The 19,139-nt window shown below is 45.0% G+C and overlaps 1 protein-coding gene across 4 annotated transcripts in view; it reads left to right on the forward strand.

The window, feature by feature from the left end:
- INTS10 (integrator complex subunit 10) overlaps positions 1–19,139 on the forward strand; it is a 50,429-nt gene that overhangs the window by 23,500 nt on the left and 7,790 nt on the right. For 3 of the 4 annotated variants that reach the window (XM_014068111.2, XM_014068126.2, XM_087713347.1), the window contains exons 13-16: positions 2,284–2,392; positions 3,180–3,259; positions 6,034–6,196; positions 6,978–7,071. In XM_014068111.2, coding sequence (XP_013923586.2) covers positions 2,284–2,392; positions 3,180–3,259; positions 6,034–6,196; positions 6,978–7,071 — 446 coding nt within the window. The remainder of the gene's footprint in view (positions 1–2,283; positions 2,393–3,179; positions 3,260–6,033; positions 6,197–6,977; positions 7,072–19,139) is intronic. The other variant, XM_087713348.1, reaches the window with a different exon arrangement.

Consider the following 19,139-nt stretch of genomic DNA (forward strand, 5'->3'; position numbering starts at 1 on the left):
AAATTGAAGAATGTATTACACCAGTAGAATGGATAATATTTACACTGAAAGCCAATGTAGTGAGGTGACTAAGGCATTGGACTGACATTATGCATTCAGAGGCTAGTCCATCTTTGGCCATAGAAGTTCACTGGCTCACTATGGACCAGTCATTCTCTTAACCAACTCTACCTTAAAATATTGCTGTTTTGTTGGAGAAAGTAGCAGAAGAGAGGACTTCATATGCCATCTTCAGGTATTAATAAAGGAGAATATTTGTAGCTTGGGGTTGAAATGGGAGGATCCTTAGTGCTCTCTGAGCTTGCTTGTCTTCTTGCAGACATTTCATTACCCTACCTAGATAACATCATCAATGCTAATAAGGAGTGCTGTTCGCTGTCAGTTTATATTTTGGTGACTTGCTTGTCTGTATTGGTGGGAGTAGCGTTAAAGATTATTTGGTTGGCCTATGTACTGATGGCTCATCAGTAGTTTCTTGATTGGGGTATTGCTTATTGCTATGCTGATCTGAGTGCTGATTACTAGTGAAGTGCTGGAGACTTTTTCTCTTTTGGGCTTTCGATTATCTCATTTGCACAAATAGACATCTACAACTACCAGTATATGGAATCAGCGTAGCACACCAGTCAACCAACCCCCTTCAAAACATCCTAAGCAAACTAAAAGACACAACAAGCCCAGAAGAAGAAAAAAACAGAAGTTATCTACAGCATACAGTGAGAACTGCAACAACCACTATGTAGGACAAACAGCCAGAAGACTGGTAGAATGTATCCATGAACACAAACTGGCAGTCAGAAGACATGATGAAACATCTAGACAAATTTAACCATAGTTTTAATTGGGAAAATGTAACAATCCTAGACCAGGCCAAATCAAAAAACGCCAAGGAATTTCTAGAAGTCTGGTACTTTGACAAATTAGCCATCAATAGAGACATTAACAACATCCATAGGCTATGCAAAAGATACAAACAACCAGTCCAAAAGAGGAAAAGGTTCCAGCACCTCTCCACCAATAATCAGCACTCAGATCAGCATAGATTAACTTCAGGCCAACAATCCAGTAAGCAGTACTGCCCAAGAGCCATCAGTAAACAGCCCAACCAAAGAATCTTTAAGATCACTCCTACCCAAATAGACAGGCAACACACCAGAATATAGTGACAGAAAACAGCACTCAGTAGCACTGATGATGTTACCTAATTAGGATAATGAAATTTTCTGCAAGAAAATAAACAAGCTCAGAGAGCACCTAGGACCCTCTAATATAATATTGTATATTATACAATTTATACATACACACTCCCGCAGACAAATTACATTAATTACATTTAGGCCCAGAAGCTGACTGGGTGACTTTGGGGCAGTAACTCTTAGGATCATCAATAAAGAATGGTTTGATTTGGGTTGATTATTATGGTTGTATCCACCCACCTACCCACCTACAAATATGTACCTAGAATTGTGCATCTATTTCAAATCTTCCATTAAGCTCTCCCAGCTTTACCTGTGAATCCCGAGAGACAGTTAATGAGCTGTGCTTTTCAGTTCTATTTTTAAATCCTATTTAATCTTAAGAGAATGACAAACAAGTCTTTGAAATGAAGATGAAGTCAGATATAATTGCATATATTGGTTTTTCTTAGCAAACTTAATTTGCAGAAGAATCACGTTCTATCCATTGCAGCTTTACAATTTGTAATTCAAGTTTTGTTGTAGTGCATTAGCTGAATCTGAATAGGGAGGCTGCTTAATTCAAATACCATTTCATCCATAAATCTACTCAGTTTGCCTTAAGCAGCTTCAATTTCTTTTGCAACATATATATTTAGTAATATAGCCTTTTAATTTAACAATAACAATTAAGGTGACCAAATAGTAATTCTTGTCTTCCAAAAATGAGGTTTCTTTAAGCAGCGTTTTTGACAAAAAAAATCCAAATATTTCAGTATTTTCTCTCTGCTGAAAGGATTCAAGTTTATTTTGACCAAGATCAGCTAGAGTTTTCTTTTGTGAGCAAAACTGGAAATGAAAACTGAAAGCCATATATTGATTGCATAACCTATAATGGTAATTTTTCAGTGATCACTCTTTAATATTATTACTATTGGCTTTCCCCACACTCAATAGCTAGAAATGGTGTCATAAAATTCTTTTATAAATGTACTTTCTCTCATTCTTAAGAACAACATGGTAACACAATTGCTGGTTATTTTTGTTTGTTGTAATTTTTTGATGTATAGACATTTTATATATAATGGAGCTCACCTTTTCTTTGTAGTTGACTTGTGAAAAAATTCTTGACTTAATGTGTTTCATGACACTTCCCATACAAGAAGGAGCCAAAATACAAGAAGATCAGCCTGTATTAAAGTCGAAATTCAGGAAAGGTAAATTATAACTTTGTCTCCAAATAGTAAATTTGAGTATTTTAAATTATGATTTCTGAAAAAAATATTGAAAATTGTAATATCCTGAAAGGGCAATTGACAAAATGGCAAAAAAATATGCTGCCTTTTAAGAAGAACTATGGGTAAAAGCAGCTTACAGATTTTATATTAAATTTTTTGTGTGCTCTACTCCCAGAACTGGGCAAAGGAGTGGATAGTTTTGGGAAAAATAACTGACCATTAGAATTACCAGTGATGGCAAGAAAGGACTTATTTCTTATTAAGCCCCTTGGATTCTAATAATTAACTAGTGGCTTTTAGTGGGAGGAGATATATATGGTAGCATATATAGGAATAATTGCTCCCCTACCCCCACACTATACAGGTGAAAACCACCAAAAGTTGAGTAGCTTATCACAACGTAGGGCAAATAAATTATTTTACTATTCTGGAATGTATAGATGATATATGAATACTTATCCAAATAAAGAATCATTTATGCCAAGAAATGTAATTTATTTAGCACAGGCGTTTAATTAAAACATTAATACCTGGTTTCTGTTTAAACACCACCAGGAAAAGGAAGCCAAACATTACATTATGTAGTCAGCCACTATCAAACTGCTCTTATTGTTGGGAGGGCTTTTTTCCTAACATTCAATTGGAATCCGACTTTCTATAACATAAACACATTTTATAGATATTAAAATGGATATAATTTTAGGTCTGTCATACTTGCTTTTAATTCTATTTGATTTTAATATTTTCAAAACTATTATTTGTCTAGTTTCAGAACTGAAGCTTTGGCCATGCAACAGTAAAACTATTATGCCTTACTGTCTCCGATTACTATTAGCTTGTTTTAAGGTAATTTATTATATTTGTGGTGAAGTATATTGTTACTATAATATTTTTTTATATTTTCTTCCAATTTTTCATTCTATTCATGTTGGCTTCAGTATTTATGTTAGCATATATTAATGCAGTGCTTATTAAGATACAAACAACTTGAAATCAGCTTAATTAAATCATTGATATCAAATAAACTATGAGTCAATTTTAAGAGAGTTAAAAATGGTTACCCTGATTACCAGTTAGTAATCAAGTCGCTGTCCTAATTGAAGTTTTTCACTTAAATGCTGAAGAATAACAAACATTCTCATAGGAAAATGAACTACTAAGCAATCTCTAAAAAAGAAACACATTTCTATATATTTGGTGGGGTGGTGGTGGTGTCAGTCTAAATAAATGTTCCTTGTAGTAATAGCATCATTATTGAGAAGAATCTTTTCATAGCCATTTGTAATTGTAGATCAAATTTATAAATGCTGATTGCTTCTTTAGGAAAGGAAAGATAACTCAGTCATTTAGCAGAATATTTCCGGGGCCTTCCAGCTGAATGTGAATTAAATGATCCATTCACTTTTAAAGAATATGGAAGGAAAAATGACCTTTCAATTCATGTTAATCCCAAAGGTGTCCCAACTATCCTTGAAGTAAGTCTCATTCGCCTCTCAACATTGAAGGTACTTTATGAGGACTATTAACTAAAATAATTGGCTATCAAGGTCATCTCAAATTTGTGAAATTTTATAGATTTGAATTGGCATCTTCATTTTTTAACATGAATCTTCAATGTGTCATGTACATGACAGTGTTGGAACAATTATTTTCTACATTAGAGAGGTGTCATAACAGATTGGAAAAAATAAAGATAACAAAAAAAATTCAAAACATTGAAGGTATTGACTTCATGATTGAAGCAATGGAATAATTATTTTTATTATAGGGATAAATTGTATATTACTAGCTAACAGAACATTGCAGCATTAGTACTTTAAACATCTCTGCTGTTCATTTCATTATTGCATATTGTTATTCTTGTGGTAGGCAAGTTGACTGAGCTGATACTTGTACAGATTGGAGCCCCATTGTGAGGGTGATAGATGATTTCTAAATAAATAAATACAATTATTTAATTAATTTATACAGGTAGTAATTCTGGTATTGATTGCTTGCTTCTTTACTGAACTTATTTGCCATCCATTTTGCTATCCTGTGACTCTGGACAGCCCATAGTCAGATAAAACCATAGTATAAAAAATTAAAATAGTAAAACAATGAAGCAATGAATACATTTAAATTAACAAGAAATAGCTTAATTAATAGGGGCTATGATGAAGGTAGAAGGGAGATCTTGTTAATACTCCAGGATGACACACCACTATCTGGGCTTCAGGTCAAGTGGCAGAGCAGTTTTTGAGATCTTTATAGGACAAGAGGTCGGGGTGGATCTCACCCCAAGAGATACGATATTCCAGAGGGCAGACATTATAGCAGAAAAGACTTTTCCTGGATCTTGACAGCCAAAATTCCTTGGTGGTTAAGGTCTGCAGCATGCCCCTTCTGCAGATACAATGAGGAAATTCAATTCCATTAGGGTGAGATGGTTCCTCAGGTAACCTGGATTCATGCCATGAATAGAGTATTGCACCTTGCAGTACTCCAGTACTACGATATCAGTTGCATATGTACCTGATATATATAGCAAAGTTTTGTTAAGATATGCATGTTAAAATAATATGTAAAGCTTAAAGAATTACCTCTTGAGAAATATTTATCTAAGGATGGCTTCACCTCTATAATCAGTTTTGCTATGTTTTGGGTAAAAGGAGTTTATAAGAATTTATTTTTTTCTAATATCCTGACTAGATGTTCCAAGATTAAATTCATTTTTGTCACATGCTATCTGACCAAAGCTTGGAACTTACATATTTTTAATATTTATTTGCTCCTTAGCCCAATGTAGAATCATTCTGTATTTAGGTAGTACATTTGCTTCTAGTACTCATTATATGAACAGAGTGTAACAGATCCTCCCTTTTTACAATTGTGGTGAGTACCATATGTCCATTTGCAGTGAGGACACTCTTTTAAGTTCTACATAGAAAAACTTCCACATAGTTCTAAGGATCCAGTTTACATGGTAACTTTTGTAAGTAGGATTCTGCACTTGAAGACTCTCTTGTTATACATATTTAACATTTGGGGAGAACTACTGACACAGTGTGACTTGAAAGAAGATTCTACTTCATGGTGAATACTACACACAAACGTATTGTCTAAATAACTGAATATAAGTGTTACTGTGTTTCCCTGAAAATAAGAAAGGGTCTTGTTTTCTTTTGAACCCCAAAATAAACTCTTGGCCATATTTGTGGTGAGGTCTTATTATTTTTGAGGTGCAGGAGGTGGCCAGTGTAGTCACCTCATGGCTGCTGCTGTGTTGCAATATTTTGAGGGGGAGGGCTTATTTTAACACATGCTCTCAAAAGCCTGATTGGGCTTATTATTCGGGGAGATCTTATTTTCAGGAAAACAGAGTCACCTTCATTCTAAGCTACCTTTAATTGTTTTGAGAACTTTTAACACTTGTTGTTCAATATATCCTACCCTAATAACAGCCCACAAATTTTATATGTTTTTTAGAATAGCATACTGGAAAAAGTATGAATAATATTTTGAGTACTAAAAATAATTCTTAGAAAAATGAAACAATTTGAAGTATATCTCTCCATTATATTTGTTTGTAACTTTCTGAGATGCTGTTTACATTGTTTGGTTTTTTTCCCCCCTAACAGCTGAAAGCTTTCACAGACAATAGGGATGATATGGCATTGGGTCATGTGATTGTGTTGTTACAGCATGAGTGGCCAAGGGGTGAAAACTTATTCTTGAAAGCAGTTAACAAAATCTGCCAGCAAGCAAACTTCCAATATGAAAAATTTTTCAACTATATTACAAGTATCCTTTGTCTTCAGTGGATCAATATAGGAGATAAACAGTTTCTCCAAGAACACATTTTTTTCAGATTATTAAGAATACTGGAATGTAAAATCTAATGGAATATTATACATAATAGTTGAAACAGATGTAAAAAGCAAATAAGAGGATGATGGAATTTTGAGTGTGCTATAAGAAACATGAGTTCAGAAATATTGCCAAGATCACATAACATATTGAACCAATAGTAGACTGGTTAATGTAGTTTGTTTGGTTTGATTTAACATTGTATGAACCAAATCATTGTGGTCTGTAAACCATAGCTTAGGCCTTTTGTATTAGATGTGAACGTGACCAATTTTGTTTACTCAGGAAGCAGGATTAAAATAAATCATGAATGGTGCTTGAATCTTTTTGTTATTTTATAGAAAGAGCAAGCTATATACTTTAAGATATGGTATGCTTTTCTGATACTAAGAACAAGAGGCTGATGTATAGTCATTTTTGTTCCTAAGTAAATTCTTTGGAACTCAAGGGGGTTTATTCCTAGATAAACATATAAAGGATAGTTGTATTACTCTGTTGCAAGGATAAAACTGACAAAATTACAGCTATAGTTAAATTAAGATATTATAATAAACTAATAGATACATCATATCTTGTTTGGGAACAAAATAAAGATTAAAAACTTTAAAGACATCAGCAATGAGGAATACAATTAGAAGAGAGTAGAGGAATCGGATAATGGATCATAGTAATTTTTTCAAAGATACTTTCTTTTGCACCTGAACATTTGTTTTAGATATTGATATGCTGGAGGAATTTGCCTACTTAAGAACACAAGAAGGAGGAAAAATTCATTTGGAATTATTGCCAAATCAGGCAATGCTAATAAAGTAAGAAAATATTTTTCCAAATTTTAAAAGTTTGTGAACTTACTCTAAAGGCTGCTATACTTTGTTTGTTAAGCCTAAACTGATGTTAAAACACTATGGTATTTATGAAACATTCAGATAAATGTTAGGCTTATTTCTGAGTATATTTTAGATATTCAGAGGATTGCTATGCAGAAATATGATATATTTTTGGTTGAGTGAGCTTTTTAGCCATAGTAAAGATTATGTGGCATTAAATACTGTATATCTCACTTGGCCTGTAAAATAGCTAATCTGGTGTTTGTAATTTTCACAAAGTAATAACCTTGATATATTGGATTAAAGTGATGAAGAACATTTATAAATACATAATTGAAGATGATAGATACAGTATGTAGGATTCTCAGATGAAAGTTCAAACATGATGAATTCATAATTGGATCAATAGCATGTTATAAATATCTCAGTTTAATGTGTTTTACAAATTTTGTTTCCTTAACTGTAAAAATAGAGAAATGTTATTGGAAAAAAGATATTATTCTCCTGTGTGCTGCTCCGGGAATCCAATCATGGGTTAACTTAGCCTTCTAGCCTTGAGACTGAGTATGCAAATATCAAAGTTACGCCTCCTCTGACTGGACTTCCGCTTCCTCCCCAGTCCTTATTACTCAGTCAAGCCTACGAGACTTATTTTCAACGCTCTCTTGATTAATTGCTAATATTTCTAGGTTAAGGATGAAATTACTTGGTTTTTCACTGTGGATTTCTTGCTGGATTGGAGGTAAAGCGGCAGATTGCTGTCAGCAGATTCCTCCCTCGCTATTTCCCTTAAAGGGATATCGGATCGCTGCAGCTGGAGTGGGGCTTCTCCGCCTGCCCTCCCTTATCATCAGCGCGCAAGGAAGCTGAGTCTCCCAGCGCTGCCACCCCTGCCGGGTAGCACCCGCCCGCGGGCGCGGTCAGATCCGAGGCTTTGGCTTGTCGGAGCGGGTCTTCCCCCCCTTCCCCGCCTCCCTCCTTTGTGCCCTCGCTGGAGCGGCTGCCGGAGGATTACACGGATCGGCTGTTGGGAATTTCCCTTGCGGTTCCTTTGAATTTCGCGCCTTTGAAGCCGGTGACCTTATTTGGAAGCGCTTTTCACGCATGCGCTCTAACGCCTGGGATGAGAAGGCAGATTTTGTTCGCGCGCTTGAGTCTGCGCACTGCTTCCGCCTCTCCCTTTTCCCTCACTCGAGTTTGCTGACTCAGCGAGGAGGTCGCTTCTCTTAGTCTCTGCTTCCACGTGGCGTTCTTGGCGAAGTGCTTTCAATTGCATTCCTTTGTCTCGCTGATTGAGCTCTTTCAAACTCATATCATGGCTGATCAATTGCAAGGTACTGTCCGGCCAGTTTCTGAGCCCCGTTCCCCTGGCGAGGGAGGGGCCAGCCCTGGGCCCAGCAGGGCCGCGACCAGGGCCTCTACTAGTAGGCCTCGAGCCTCATCTACTGTTCGGGATAAGTCGCACAAGCGCAAGGACAAGGCCAAAGTTCCCCCCAAGGCATCTGGGGCTCCCATTTCTTCCCCTCCGGTTTTGGTTCAGCAGCCTGTGTCTCCGGTGAGGGTTGTTGAGCAGGGTTGGTCTCCTGATATTCAGCTTCCCCAGGGCCCTATTCCCGAGGTAGGGGCTTTCGGGCCTCGTTCTCCCCCAATTATTTCGGAGGCTAGTGGGGCTTCTCTTCGTTCACCTCCACGCGCTGGGCCCTCTGCCACGTTCACCCCCACAGCTGCAGGCCTCAGGCCTCTGGAGGGCCAGGATTTGGGCCTTTCTGCTGAATTCTACAGCATGATCTCAGAGGCTATTTCCAGAGGGGTGGATGCGGAATTAGCGCGTAGATCCCAGGTCTCCAGGCCTACTCTGGCCTACTCAGGCCTGGCTCCCCAAGCAGTACAAGGGGATTCTTCCATTCTGCAAACTGATCCTCCTTCCCCTTTACACTCTGTGTTTAGCGCACAATCTCCCTTAGTGGAAGAAGGTGAAATCCAGGATAGGGAACTCTCTGGTGACGAGGGCCTTCCTGTGGACCAGCCTCCGCCCCCTGGGCTTTTCAGGCACACTCTTTTCAAATCCCTGCTATATAAGGCCAAGACTACCACCCACATGGGGGAGGCAATTTCTGCAGAAAGTGCTGCTGTGGGCCTGGATGCCACCGAGCGGCTCTTTGCTGAGCAGGTGGCTCTGCAGGATTTTATTCCATCTCCCAAGCTTTTTCTTGATTTAATCCAAAAGCAGTGGGATGAGCCGACCGCGGTTAAGCCCCCTGGGTCTGGTGATAGGAAGCTTTTCACATCTTCCCCAGAGTTGGAGGCCCTCCTGCAGTTTCCCACAGTGGATGCTCCCATAGCGGCTCTTGCTTCACCGGCATTAATTCCTTCTGAAATTTCGGAAGGATTGAAGGCCGAGGACCGCAAGGCCGAATCGGTCCTTCGCAAGACTCATCAGGCAGCAGCGTGGGCCTTGCGATCAGCCACTGCAGCTTCCTTCTTTAATAGGACTTCTTTAGTTTGGCTGAGACAGCTACAGGAAAGGCTGGATCCGGAGGAACTGCGCCTCCATCAGGATGTCACCAAACTGATAGCGGCCCTAGAGTTTTCTGCTGATGCCACCCTTAGCGCGGCAAAGTTTGCTTCCCGAGCCGTGGCTTCCAATGTGGCCTCTCGCCGTTTGCTCTGGCTCCGCCACTGGCAAGCTGATATCAAATCCAAGTGGCGTCTAGCATCCACGCCCTTTAAGGGCGGGGCCTTGTTTGGTTCAGTGCTGGATCCAATTCTCATTGAGACTCGGGACAGACGTAGGGTGCTTCCCTCCACAAGTGCCCGTGTGGCCAGAAGGCCACAGCCTTATGGTAGACGGCAGCCCTTTCGGTCTGGGGACTCGGGGTTTACCTCTGCCCCCTATGTCCCCAACTATACCAGGGGGTTCTCCCAGGCACAGGACCGTGGCCAGGACCGAGCCGGGGCCAGAGACAGGGGGCGCCAGCAGAGTCAGGCGCAGAGTAGACGGTCATTCCGAGGAGCGGGCAACCGATCCTTTCGCAGATACCGCTGACTCGCAGGAGGTAGGGCCCATAGGAGGACGTCTCTTGGCCTTCGCCCACCGGTGGGCGGAGCTCACGTCAGACGCCTGGGCCCTTCAAGTAGTGAGTTTGGGTCTCACGCTAGAATTTCTATCCATCCCCCCGAGGAGGTTCATCAGGTGCCCTGTGCCCAGGTGCCCGTCAAAGCGGCGCCTTATGGACACCGAGATATCTCATCTTCTCACCATCAGGGCCATAGAGCAAGTTCCCAAAGGGCAGGGAGGCCTAGGGTTTTATTCCATCTTGTTCCTAGTACCAAAGAACTCCGGGGGATGGAGGGCAATCCTAGATTTGAAACAGCTCAATCAGTATATCAAATACCAAAAATTCAAAATGCACTCTCTAAAGAGCATATTGGCTTCCATCCGCCAAGGCGACATGATGACTTCCATAGACATCAAAGAAGCGTACCTCCATGTGCCCATTCATCCGGCACATCGGAAGTTCCTGCGGTTTCACTTCAACGGCCGTCATTATCAATACCGGGCCTTGCCATTCGGCCTCTCCTCGGCCCCGCGCACGTTCACCAAGCTTCTGGCAGTATTGGCAGCCTCCCTTCGCTCAATTCCAATACGCATCAATTGTTATTTAGACGACGTGTTGGTGCTGTCGTCCTCTCGAGATCAGGCCCTCCGAGACCTACAGGTCACGATGGACGCATTGCGGGACCATGGCTTTGTCCTCAATCTGCCCAAGAGCCACCTGCGCCCAACCACGTCCCTCCTTCATCTGGGAGCCACCATCAACTCGATGTCGTGCGAGGTTTTCCTGTCCCCGGAAAGGAGGCAGAGCATATACCGCCTAGCGCATCATGCGCTATCCCATCGGCGAGTACCGCTGCTGTCGCTTTCCAAACTGCTAGGGAAGATGATCTCCTGCATCAGCGTGGTGCCCTGGGCCAGGTTCCATGCGCGTCCTCTCCAGTGGTTCCTGCTGCCCTTCCAAAGAGCGCATACCAGTCATTCCCACATCAAGGTGCAGCTCCCGGGCAAGGCCAGGCGGTCCCTGCATTGGTGGATGTCGTCCAGGCTCCTCAGGGGATGTCCATTCAAGGAGCCGGACCGCGTTCAAGTTACAACGGACGCCAGCTTATTCGGATGGGGGGCCCATGCCCTGGACAAGGTGGCCCAAGGTCGATGGTCGGATCAGGAGCTGGCGAACAGCATAAACTGGCTGGAGTTGCGGGCCATCCGTCTGGCTCTCCTGGAATTTCGGGACATTGTATCTCATCACCATGTGTTAATCCTGACCGACAATGTGGCCTCCAAGGCTCACATCAACCGCCAAGGGGGAACGCAGTCCAGAGCTCTGATGCTGGAAGCGGAAAGGTTGTTCCATTGGGCGGAGCCCAGACTCTCATCGATTCGGGCGGAGCACATCTCGGGCGAAGCCAACACTCAGGCGGACTGGCTGAGCAGAGCGACTGTGGATCAGGGGGAGTGGCAGCTCCACCCCATTCTCTTCCAGGAGCTCTCTCGCCGCTTCGGCCTGCCCGAGGTGGATCTGTTCGCTCACCCGCGCAACGCACAACTTCCCCGGTTTTACTCCCGATACCAGGCTCCGGGGGCGGAGGGGGTAGACGCTCTACGCAGCCGTTGGCCGGCCGGCCTTCTCTATGCCTTTCCTCCTCTCCCGATCCTTCCGTCGGTCATTCAGAAGATATTGACAGAACAGGCGGAAGTGCTGCTGGTCGCTCCAATGTGGCCCAGACGTCCCTGGTACGCAGACCTCGTCCATCTGTCCGTTTCGCGTCCTTGGAGGATCCCGGACGACAAGATTCAGCTCCACCAAGGGGCTCTCCGGCACCCGGGCCCTCAGCTGTTGCAGTTAGCCGTGTGGCACGTGAGCGGGAGATGCTAGCGGCCCTCCACTATTCAGACGAAGTCATCTCTACAATTCAAGCGGCCCGTCGCCCGTCGACTACCCGTATTTACGAAGCTACCTGGCAGGCCTTCTGCCGCTGGTGCCGACGCACCGGGGTCGATCCCATCAAGGCCTCGGTGCCCCAGGTTCTGGATTTCTTGCAGTCCGGCCTCAACAAGGGGTTGGCACCAAACACACTTCGCCGTCAGGTCACAGCCTTGTCAACGGTGGTCGGGGGTGGCCAAGGCCGCTCCTTATCCCAGCACTTGCGAGTTCGACCCTTCCTTAAGGGTGCTTCCAACTTACGACCGCCGACGGTACATCGTTATCCCACGTGGGATTTGACCTTGGTTCTCAGGGCCCTTACAGCTGCCCCCTTTGAGCCTCTACACTCCATCAGCCTCCGCTTGCTGACACTCCAGACGGCTTTCCTGGTGGCCATAACATCGGCCAGGAGGGTGTCGGAGCTAGCAGCCCTTTCGGTTCGTGCGGATCTTTGCATCTTCCACCCGAACAAGGTAGTGCTTCGTTTGGATCCGACCTTTCTTCCAAAGATAAATTCATTGTTTCACAGAACTCAAGAACTTGTCCTGCCGGACTTTTGTCCTCACCCGTCTCATCCGCGGGAACGTCAGTGGCACCATCTGGATGTGCGCAGGGCTCTTCGTCGCTATGTGAAGCGCACGGCGTCGTTCCGAAGATCGGAGGCCCTGTTCGTCTCCTTCCAGCCATCTTCAATGGGACAGAAGGTGTCCTCCCACACCATCGGCCGATGGTTGAAAGCTTGCATTGCGTTGGCGTATGACTCCCACTCCAGACCGGTTCCAAGGCGAATCACTCCTCATTCCACCAGGAGTGCGGCCACCACAGCGGCCTGGGCGACGCAAGCGTCCGTGGAAGAGATTTGCAGGGCGGCCACTTGGGCATCCCCCTCGCCTTTTATTCGCCACTACAAGATTGATGTCTTCGCCTCGGCCGAGGCGTCCTTTGGGCGGAGAGTGTTGCAAAGGGTCCTTCCGTCTGCGGAGGAGCCTGACCAGCCTAGCTCCCGCCCTGGGAGTTCATTGCTTTGATATATCCCATGATTGGATTCCCGGAGCAGCACACAGGAGAATGACCGTTGTCTTACCTGAACGGTCCTTCTATGGGTGCTGCGAAGGGAATCCAAACCCGCCCGCGGCTTCGGCTGGTCAGGGCTCCATTTGACTGTGACTAGTTACTGACTGGACTTGACTCCGTAGTGCCGGATGACTTGCGGCTTGTTGAGGATTGACATAATGCTTCTTCGGTGGACTTCGTAATAAGAACTGGGGAGGAAGCGGAAGTCCAGTCAGAGGAGGCGTAACTTTGATATTTGCATACTCAGTCTCAAGGCTAGAAGGCTAAGTTAACCCATGATTGGATTCCCTTCGCAGCACCCATAGAAGGACCGTTCAGGTAAGACAACGGTCATTTTGACAATTCAGAGATATCCAAGTTCGATATGTTTTATATGAACTGTGATATTTTGGAATAATGAGACAGTGATACATGTCTTGGCTTATAAGCATTTTCTCTTGATAAATATTTATTTGCTCTTGTTTGTGTTTCATTGAGCTGCAATTTAATTCATGATGTTAGTTATTATTTTTAAAGGCTTGCTAGCACAGGGCCTGGATACCTGAGAGACTGCTTGTTTCCAAGGGTTTTTGCCTGCTCAGTACGTTCACTTCAGGTCTTCTCCATTAAAATTGCCATCTTGTGGGACCTAGGAAGCATGTCTTCTTTGATGCAGCTCCCACATTTTGGAACAACTTCCCCCCACCATAAGGAGGGCTCCTCCTTTTCTAGGGTTTCAGAAAACTTTCCTGTTTTAGTCTCAGGCCTGAGGTAGATGTTTATTATTCGTCCAGTGATTCCTGTTTTGTCTTGTTGATCTTGGTTTTTATTAGATTATTTGTATCTGGACTCTCAGATTTAACATTTTAACTGTTTTTAGTTTTTTTCTAGATTTATACATTGCCCAGAATCTACCGGAGTTGTATGCACAATAAATTTAAATAAAATAAATTTTGAATGCTTATGATAGCAGAAAATCAGCCAGATATTGTCTTGATTTTCAAAGTGTGATCAAAATATTTTCCCTCCACAAAAGGATGTTGACTTGATAGCAAGGTTAAATTAACTGAAAAATCCGTACAGGACTTCCACCTTAATGGAGGTTCACATCTCACAAGAACATTGGTTACTAGTTTGCTTCTGGATTTTATTTATTTATTTATTTATTTATTTATTTATTTATTTATTTATTTATTTAATTGATTAATTAATTTGTATGCCGCCCACTCTCAAAGAGACTCAGGGCAGCTTACAAGTAAAAAAAGGGAAAGGGAAGGACATACAAAAACAAGACAACATTAAAAGATCCACAATATTCACAACTTAGGAAGGGGCTGGACAAACTCAACAGCCCCAGGCCTGCCGGAACAGCCAGGTCTTGGTTGCTTTGCGGAAGGCCGGAAGGGTAGTAAGGGTCTGGATCTGCGCGGGGAGATCGTTCCATAGGGCCGGAGCAGCAACAGAGAAGGCCCTCCCCTGGGGAGTCACCAGCCAACATTGACTGGCAGATGGAATCCGGAGGAGGCCTAATCTGTGCGATCTTATAGGCCTCAGGGAGGTAATTGGCAGGAGACGGTCTCTCAAGTAACCAGGTCCGATACCATGTAGAGCTTTAAAAGTAATGACTAGCACTTTGAAGTGGGCCGGAGACCAATGGGAAGCCAGTGCAGCTCGTGGAGGATAGGTGTAACGTTCGCGTGACTGCGTTCTGGACTAAGTGGAGTCTTCGAACACTCTTCAAGGGCAGCCCCATGTAGAGCGCGTTACAGTAATCCAGTCTTGAGGTGACGAGGGCGTGAGTGACCACCTGAAGGACCTCCCGGTCCAGATAGGGTCGCAATTGGTGCACCAGGCGAACCTGGGCAAAGGCCCCCTTGGTCACAGCCGACAAGTGATGTTCTAACGTCAGCTGCGGATCCAGGAGGACTCCCAAATGGTGAACCCTCTCTGAGGGGCGTATAATTTCACCCCCCCCAGGCTAAGAGATGGAATAGCTGGACCATCTTTGGGAGGGAGCATCAATAGCCACTCGGTCTTGTCGGGATTGAGTGCAAGTTTGTTCGTTCCCATCCAGACGCTAACAGTTTCCAAGCACTGGCACATCACTTCTACCGCTTCACTGAGTTGGCACGGGGCGGACAGATACAGTTGCGTATCGTCTGTGTATTGGTGGTATTTAATCCCGTGCCGTTGTATGATCTCACCCAGCAGCTTCATGTAGATGTTAAATAGGAGGGGGGACAGGACCAAACCCTGTGGCACCCCATAATTGAGGGGCCTAGGGGTCGATCTCTGCCCTCCGACCAACACCAACTGTGACCTGTCCGAGAGGTAGGAGGAGAACCACCGATGAACGATGCCTCCCACTCCCGCCTCTCGCAACCGTCGCAGAAGGATACCATGGTCAATGGTATCGAAGGCCGCTGAAAGGTCAAGAAGCACAAGGATAGAAGAGTGACCCCTATCCCTGGCTCACCAGAGATCATCGATCAGCAAGACCAAAGCAGTTTCCGTGCTGTAGCCGGGCCTGAAACCCGACTGAAAGGAATCCAGATAATCGGTTTCATCCAAGTTCCGTCGGAGTTGAAAGGCCACTACTTTCTCAACAACCTTCCCAACAAAGGGGAGGTTGGAGACTGGACGATAGTTACTCAAAATGGCTGGGTCCAGAGAGGGTTCCTTCAGGAGGGGTCTCACCACCGCATCCTTTAGGAGGTGCGGGAAGGATCCCTCCTTAAGAGCGGTGTTAACTATCGTCTGGAGCCAGCCACGTGTCACCTCCCTGCTGGTCAAGACCAGCCAAGAGGGGCACAGGTCCAGTATACAGGTGGAGGCACTCACCACTCCCATGGTCTTGTCCACTTCCTCAGGAGCGACAAGTTGAAACTCACTCCATAAAATCCGCTCAAGACCTTCCCACGGTACCTTGGCTGGTACCGTGCAATTGGAGTCTACATCTGCCCGAATCTGAGTGACTTTATCCATTAGAAAGTGAACAAATTCCTCAGCTCTACCCTGTAAAGGGTCATCCGCATCCCTCCCTTTCAAGAGGGAGCGGGCTATTCTAAACAAGGCGGCTGGGCGCGATTCAGTGAATGCAATAAGAGCAGCAAAATGCGCACATTTCACCGCCTGTATTGCCACGAGATAGGTCCTGATATAGGCTCTCATCAGTGCTCGGTCGGATTCAGAGTTACTAGCCCTCCAGCGGCGCTCTACACGTCTCTTTGGGCGCTTCATCTCTCGGAGTTGCTCGGTAAACCAAGGAGCCCTCCTGGATCCATTGCCTCAGAGAGGCCGTAAAGGCGCAATCCGGTTTAGTGCCCCCGCCGCCGCTGTGTTCCAAGCAGCAACTAAGGACTCTACCGGACTGTGGACGAGAGAGACAGGTATGTCCCCAAGCGCTGTCTGAAATCCCATAGTCCAGTGGTCCCCAACCTTTTTATCGCTGCGGACCAGTCAGCCTTTGATAATTTTACCGTGGCCCGCTGAGCGCGCGCAGGGGTGGGGGGCGTTGTTCGCGGTTTCGGTGGAATACGTCGATGACCAGCGCTAGTAGCGTAGCCTTGTGCAGGCGCAGTTCAGTATGGCTAGCGTAGATAGCGTAGCACAAACTGCGCCTACGCAAGGCTACGCTACTAGCGCTGTCTACGCTAGCCCTACGTAGCTGCGCAGGCGCTCTTAGGTTTTTTTCAGGAATCGGCCAGCGCTGAAGCGCTGAAAAGGAATGAGAAGGGCGGCACTGGACACAGGGGGGCAGTGGACCGCTGGTGACGTCAGAGTGCCACCAGCGGTCCAGTAACACCCCTTGTGCCAGTTAGCCCTAATTTGCATACAGAAAGAAACTATGGCCCCCGGTCGCTGCAGCGATCATGGCCCCCGGCCGCTTCAGCGATCATGGCCCCCGGCCGCTGTGCGGCCCGGTGCCAGGTACTCCACGGCCCGGCACCGGTCCGCGGACCGGGGGTTGGGGATCACTGCCATAGTCCATCAGGCATCTGGGGTGGAACCACCTAATCGGTTCCCCCTCCCTACAGTGGGGGATTGGTTTCCGAAAGTCAAGCCTCAGTAGGAAGTGATCAGACCATGACAAGGGCAATATCTTAATGCCCTTCAAATCTAGATCACGTCTCCACTGCTCCGAGAGGAATACGAGGTCAAGCGTGTGACCCGCTGAGTGAGTCGGACCCCGAATTACTTGGGTCAAGTCCATGGCTGTCATGGAAGCCATGAACTCCTGCGCCTCATCAGAGTGTTCACCGAGCAAAGGCAGATTGAAATCCCCCAGCACCATAAACCTGGGGAACTCTACCGCCAGCTCGGCTGCCGATTCGAGGAACGAGGGGAGGGCTGTTGCAATGCTGTTGGGAGGTAGGTACATTAACAACAAGCCCACTTGACCCTCAAGGTCCAACTTCACCAGCAGGGACTCACACCCGACAAGCTCTGGAGCAGGGATCCTATGAGGAACTAATGACCTTCGGATGATGACAGCCACTCCCCCACCCTTTGTCTGGGGTCGCGGCTGATGGAGCATCTGAAACCCTTCTGGGCACATTTCAGTGGGGGGACTCCTCCCTCCGGGCCCAGCCAGGTTTCAGTAATACATGCCAGGTCTGCCCCCTCGTCTAATATTAGGTCCCGGATGAGGGGAGCTTTGTGAACCACAGACCTGGCATTTAGCAACAACAGCCTGAGACCAGGGCCCTGACAACTCTTCGCCATCTGGTCCTGGAGTGGAACTAACAGGGCCGGAAGGAGGGATCGCTGTGACGTAGCGAACCCTCCTTCCACAGTAATGGCTAGCCCTGAAGTTCCCGCCGTACCTGCCCCTCCCCTTCATGATCATAATGCTCCGGCCCACCCCTGCACCTGTAGACCCCATTTCCCTTCCCGTAGCCTCCGCTCTCTCTGGCAGGCCATTTATATCAATCATTCTAGGACGGGAGGTAGGAGCTAGAATTGAAGGTACTGGTAATGGTTTATTAAATCCTACATGGCATAGGGCTGGATTATTTGTAGGATTGCCTCTCATCTATCACATCTACCACGAGATCTGGTGGGAAAGAGAAGTTGAAGGTTGCTGCCCATAAAGGAATGTCATCTGATGTGACTCAGGAGGAGAGCCTTTTCTACTTTGATACTTGCCATTTGGAACATCATTCTTTCTTAAGTTGAATTGGCCCTGACTTTGTTGGCCTTCTAAAAGAGTGAAGGAATGGCTTTGGCATCTGGTCTGGGGAGCCAGTAACATATATATGGAGCCTGCAAAATAACTATGGAAATTGAATGCTTTTTCCTACAAATTATTGAGAATGGGATGGTTTATGTTTTTTTATTGTTTTAAGTTTTAAAAATATTTTTAATGACTTTGGTTATTTTCCCGTATTGTATTTTATCAGTTTTAGGCCCAGTACTCTCCAAGATCTTCCTAAACAATCTAGATGAGAGAATAGAAGGGGAATTCAACAAATTTGCAGATGACACTAAGCTGGTAGGAGCACCAACACCCAGAAGATGGGCTCAAGAATCAAAAGGATTTTGACAGACTTGAGCCCTATCTAGAAAAGTGAAATTTAATGTAGAAAAAAAGTAAAATCTTACACTTAGAAAGACTAACTGTACAGGTACAAACTAGGTTAAACTTGGCTCAATGCCAGTAACTGAGAGGAATCTTGGGAGTCCAAGCGGACAGTCACTTAAATATAAGTGAACTATGTATGGCAGCAGCCAAAAAAGCCAATGCAATCCTAGGATATAATCAAAATAATGTGAAATATTAGTACCACTTTATAAAGCCTTAGAAGGACTATGGGTGATGTATAGTGTTTTTTAATACAGAATAATAGAGTTGGAAGGCACCTTGGAAGTCTTCTAATCCAGCCCTCTACTCAAGTAAGAGACCCTATTCCATTATAATCAGTCATTTCAGACTAGTGGATGTCCTGTCTCTTCTTAAAAACCTTCAGTGAGGGAGCACCCAAAATTTCTGAAGGCAAGCTGTTCCACTAGTTA

This window comes from Thamnophis sirtalis, unplaced genomic scaffold (assembly GCF_051295495.1).
Source record: "Thamnophis sirtalis isolate CommonGarterSnake01/CBP01778 unplaced genomic scaffold, rThaSir2_p1.2 scaffold_4, whole genome shotgun sequence".
NCBI classification, from domain to species: Eukaryota; Metazoa; Chordata; class Lepidosauria; order Squamata; family Natricidae; genus Thamnophis; species Thamnophis sirtalis.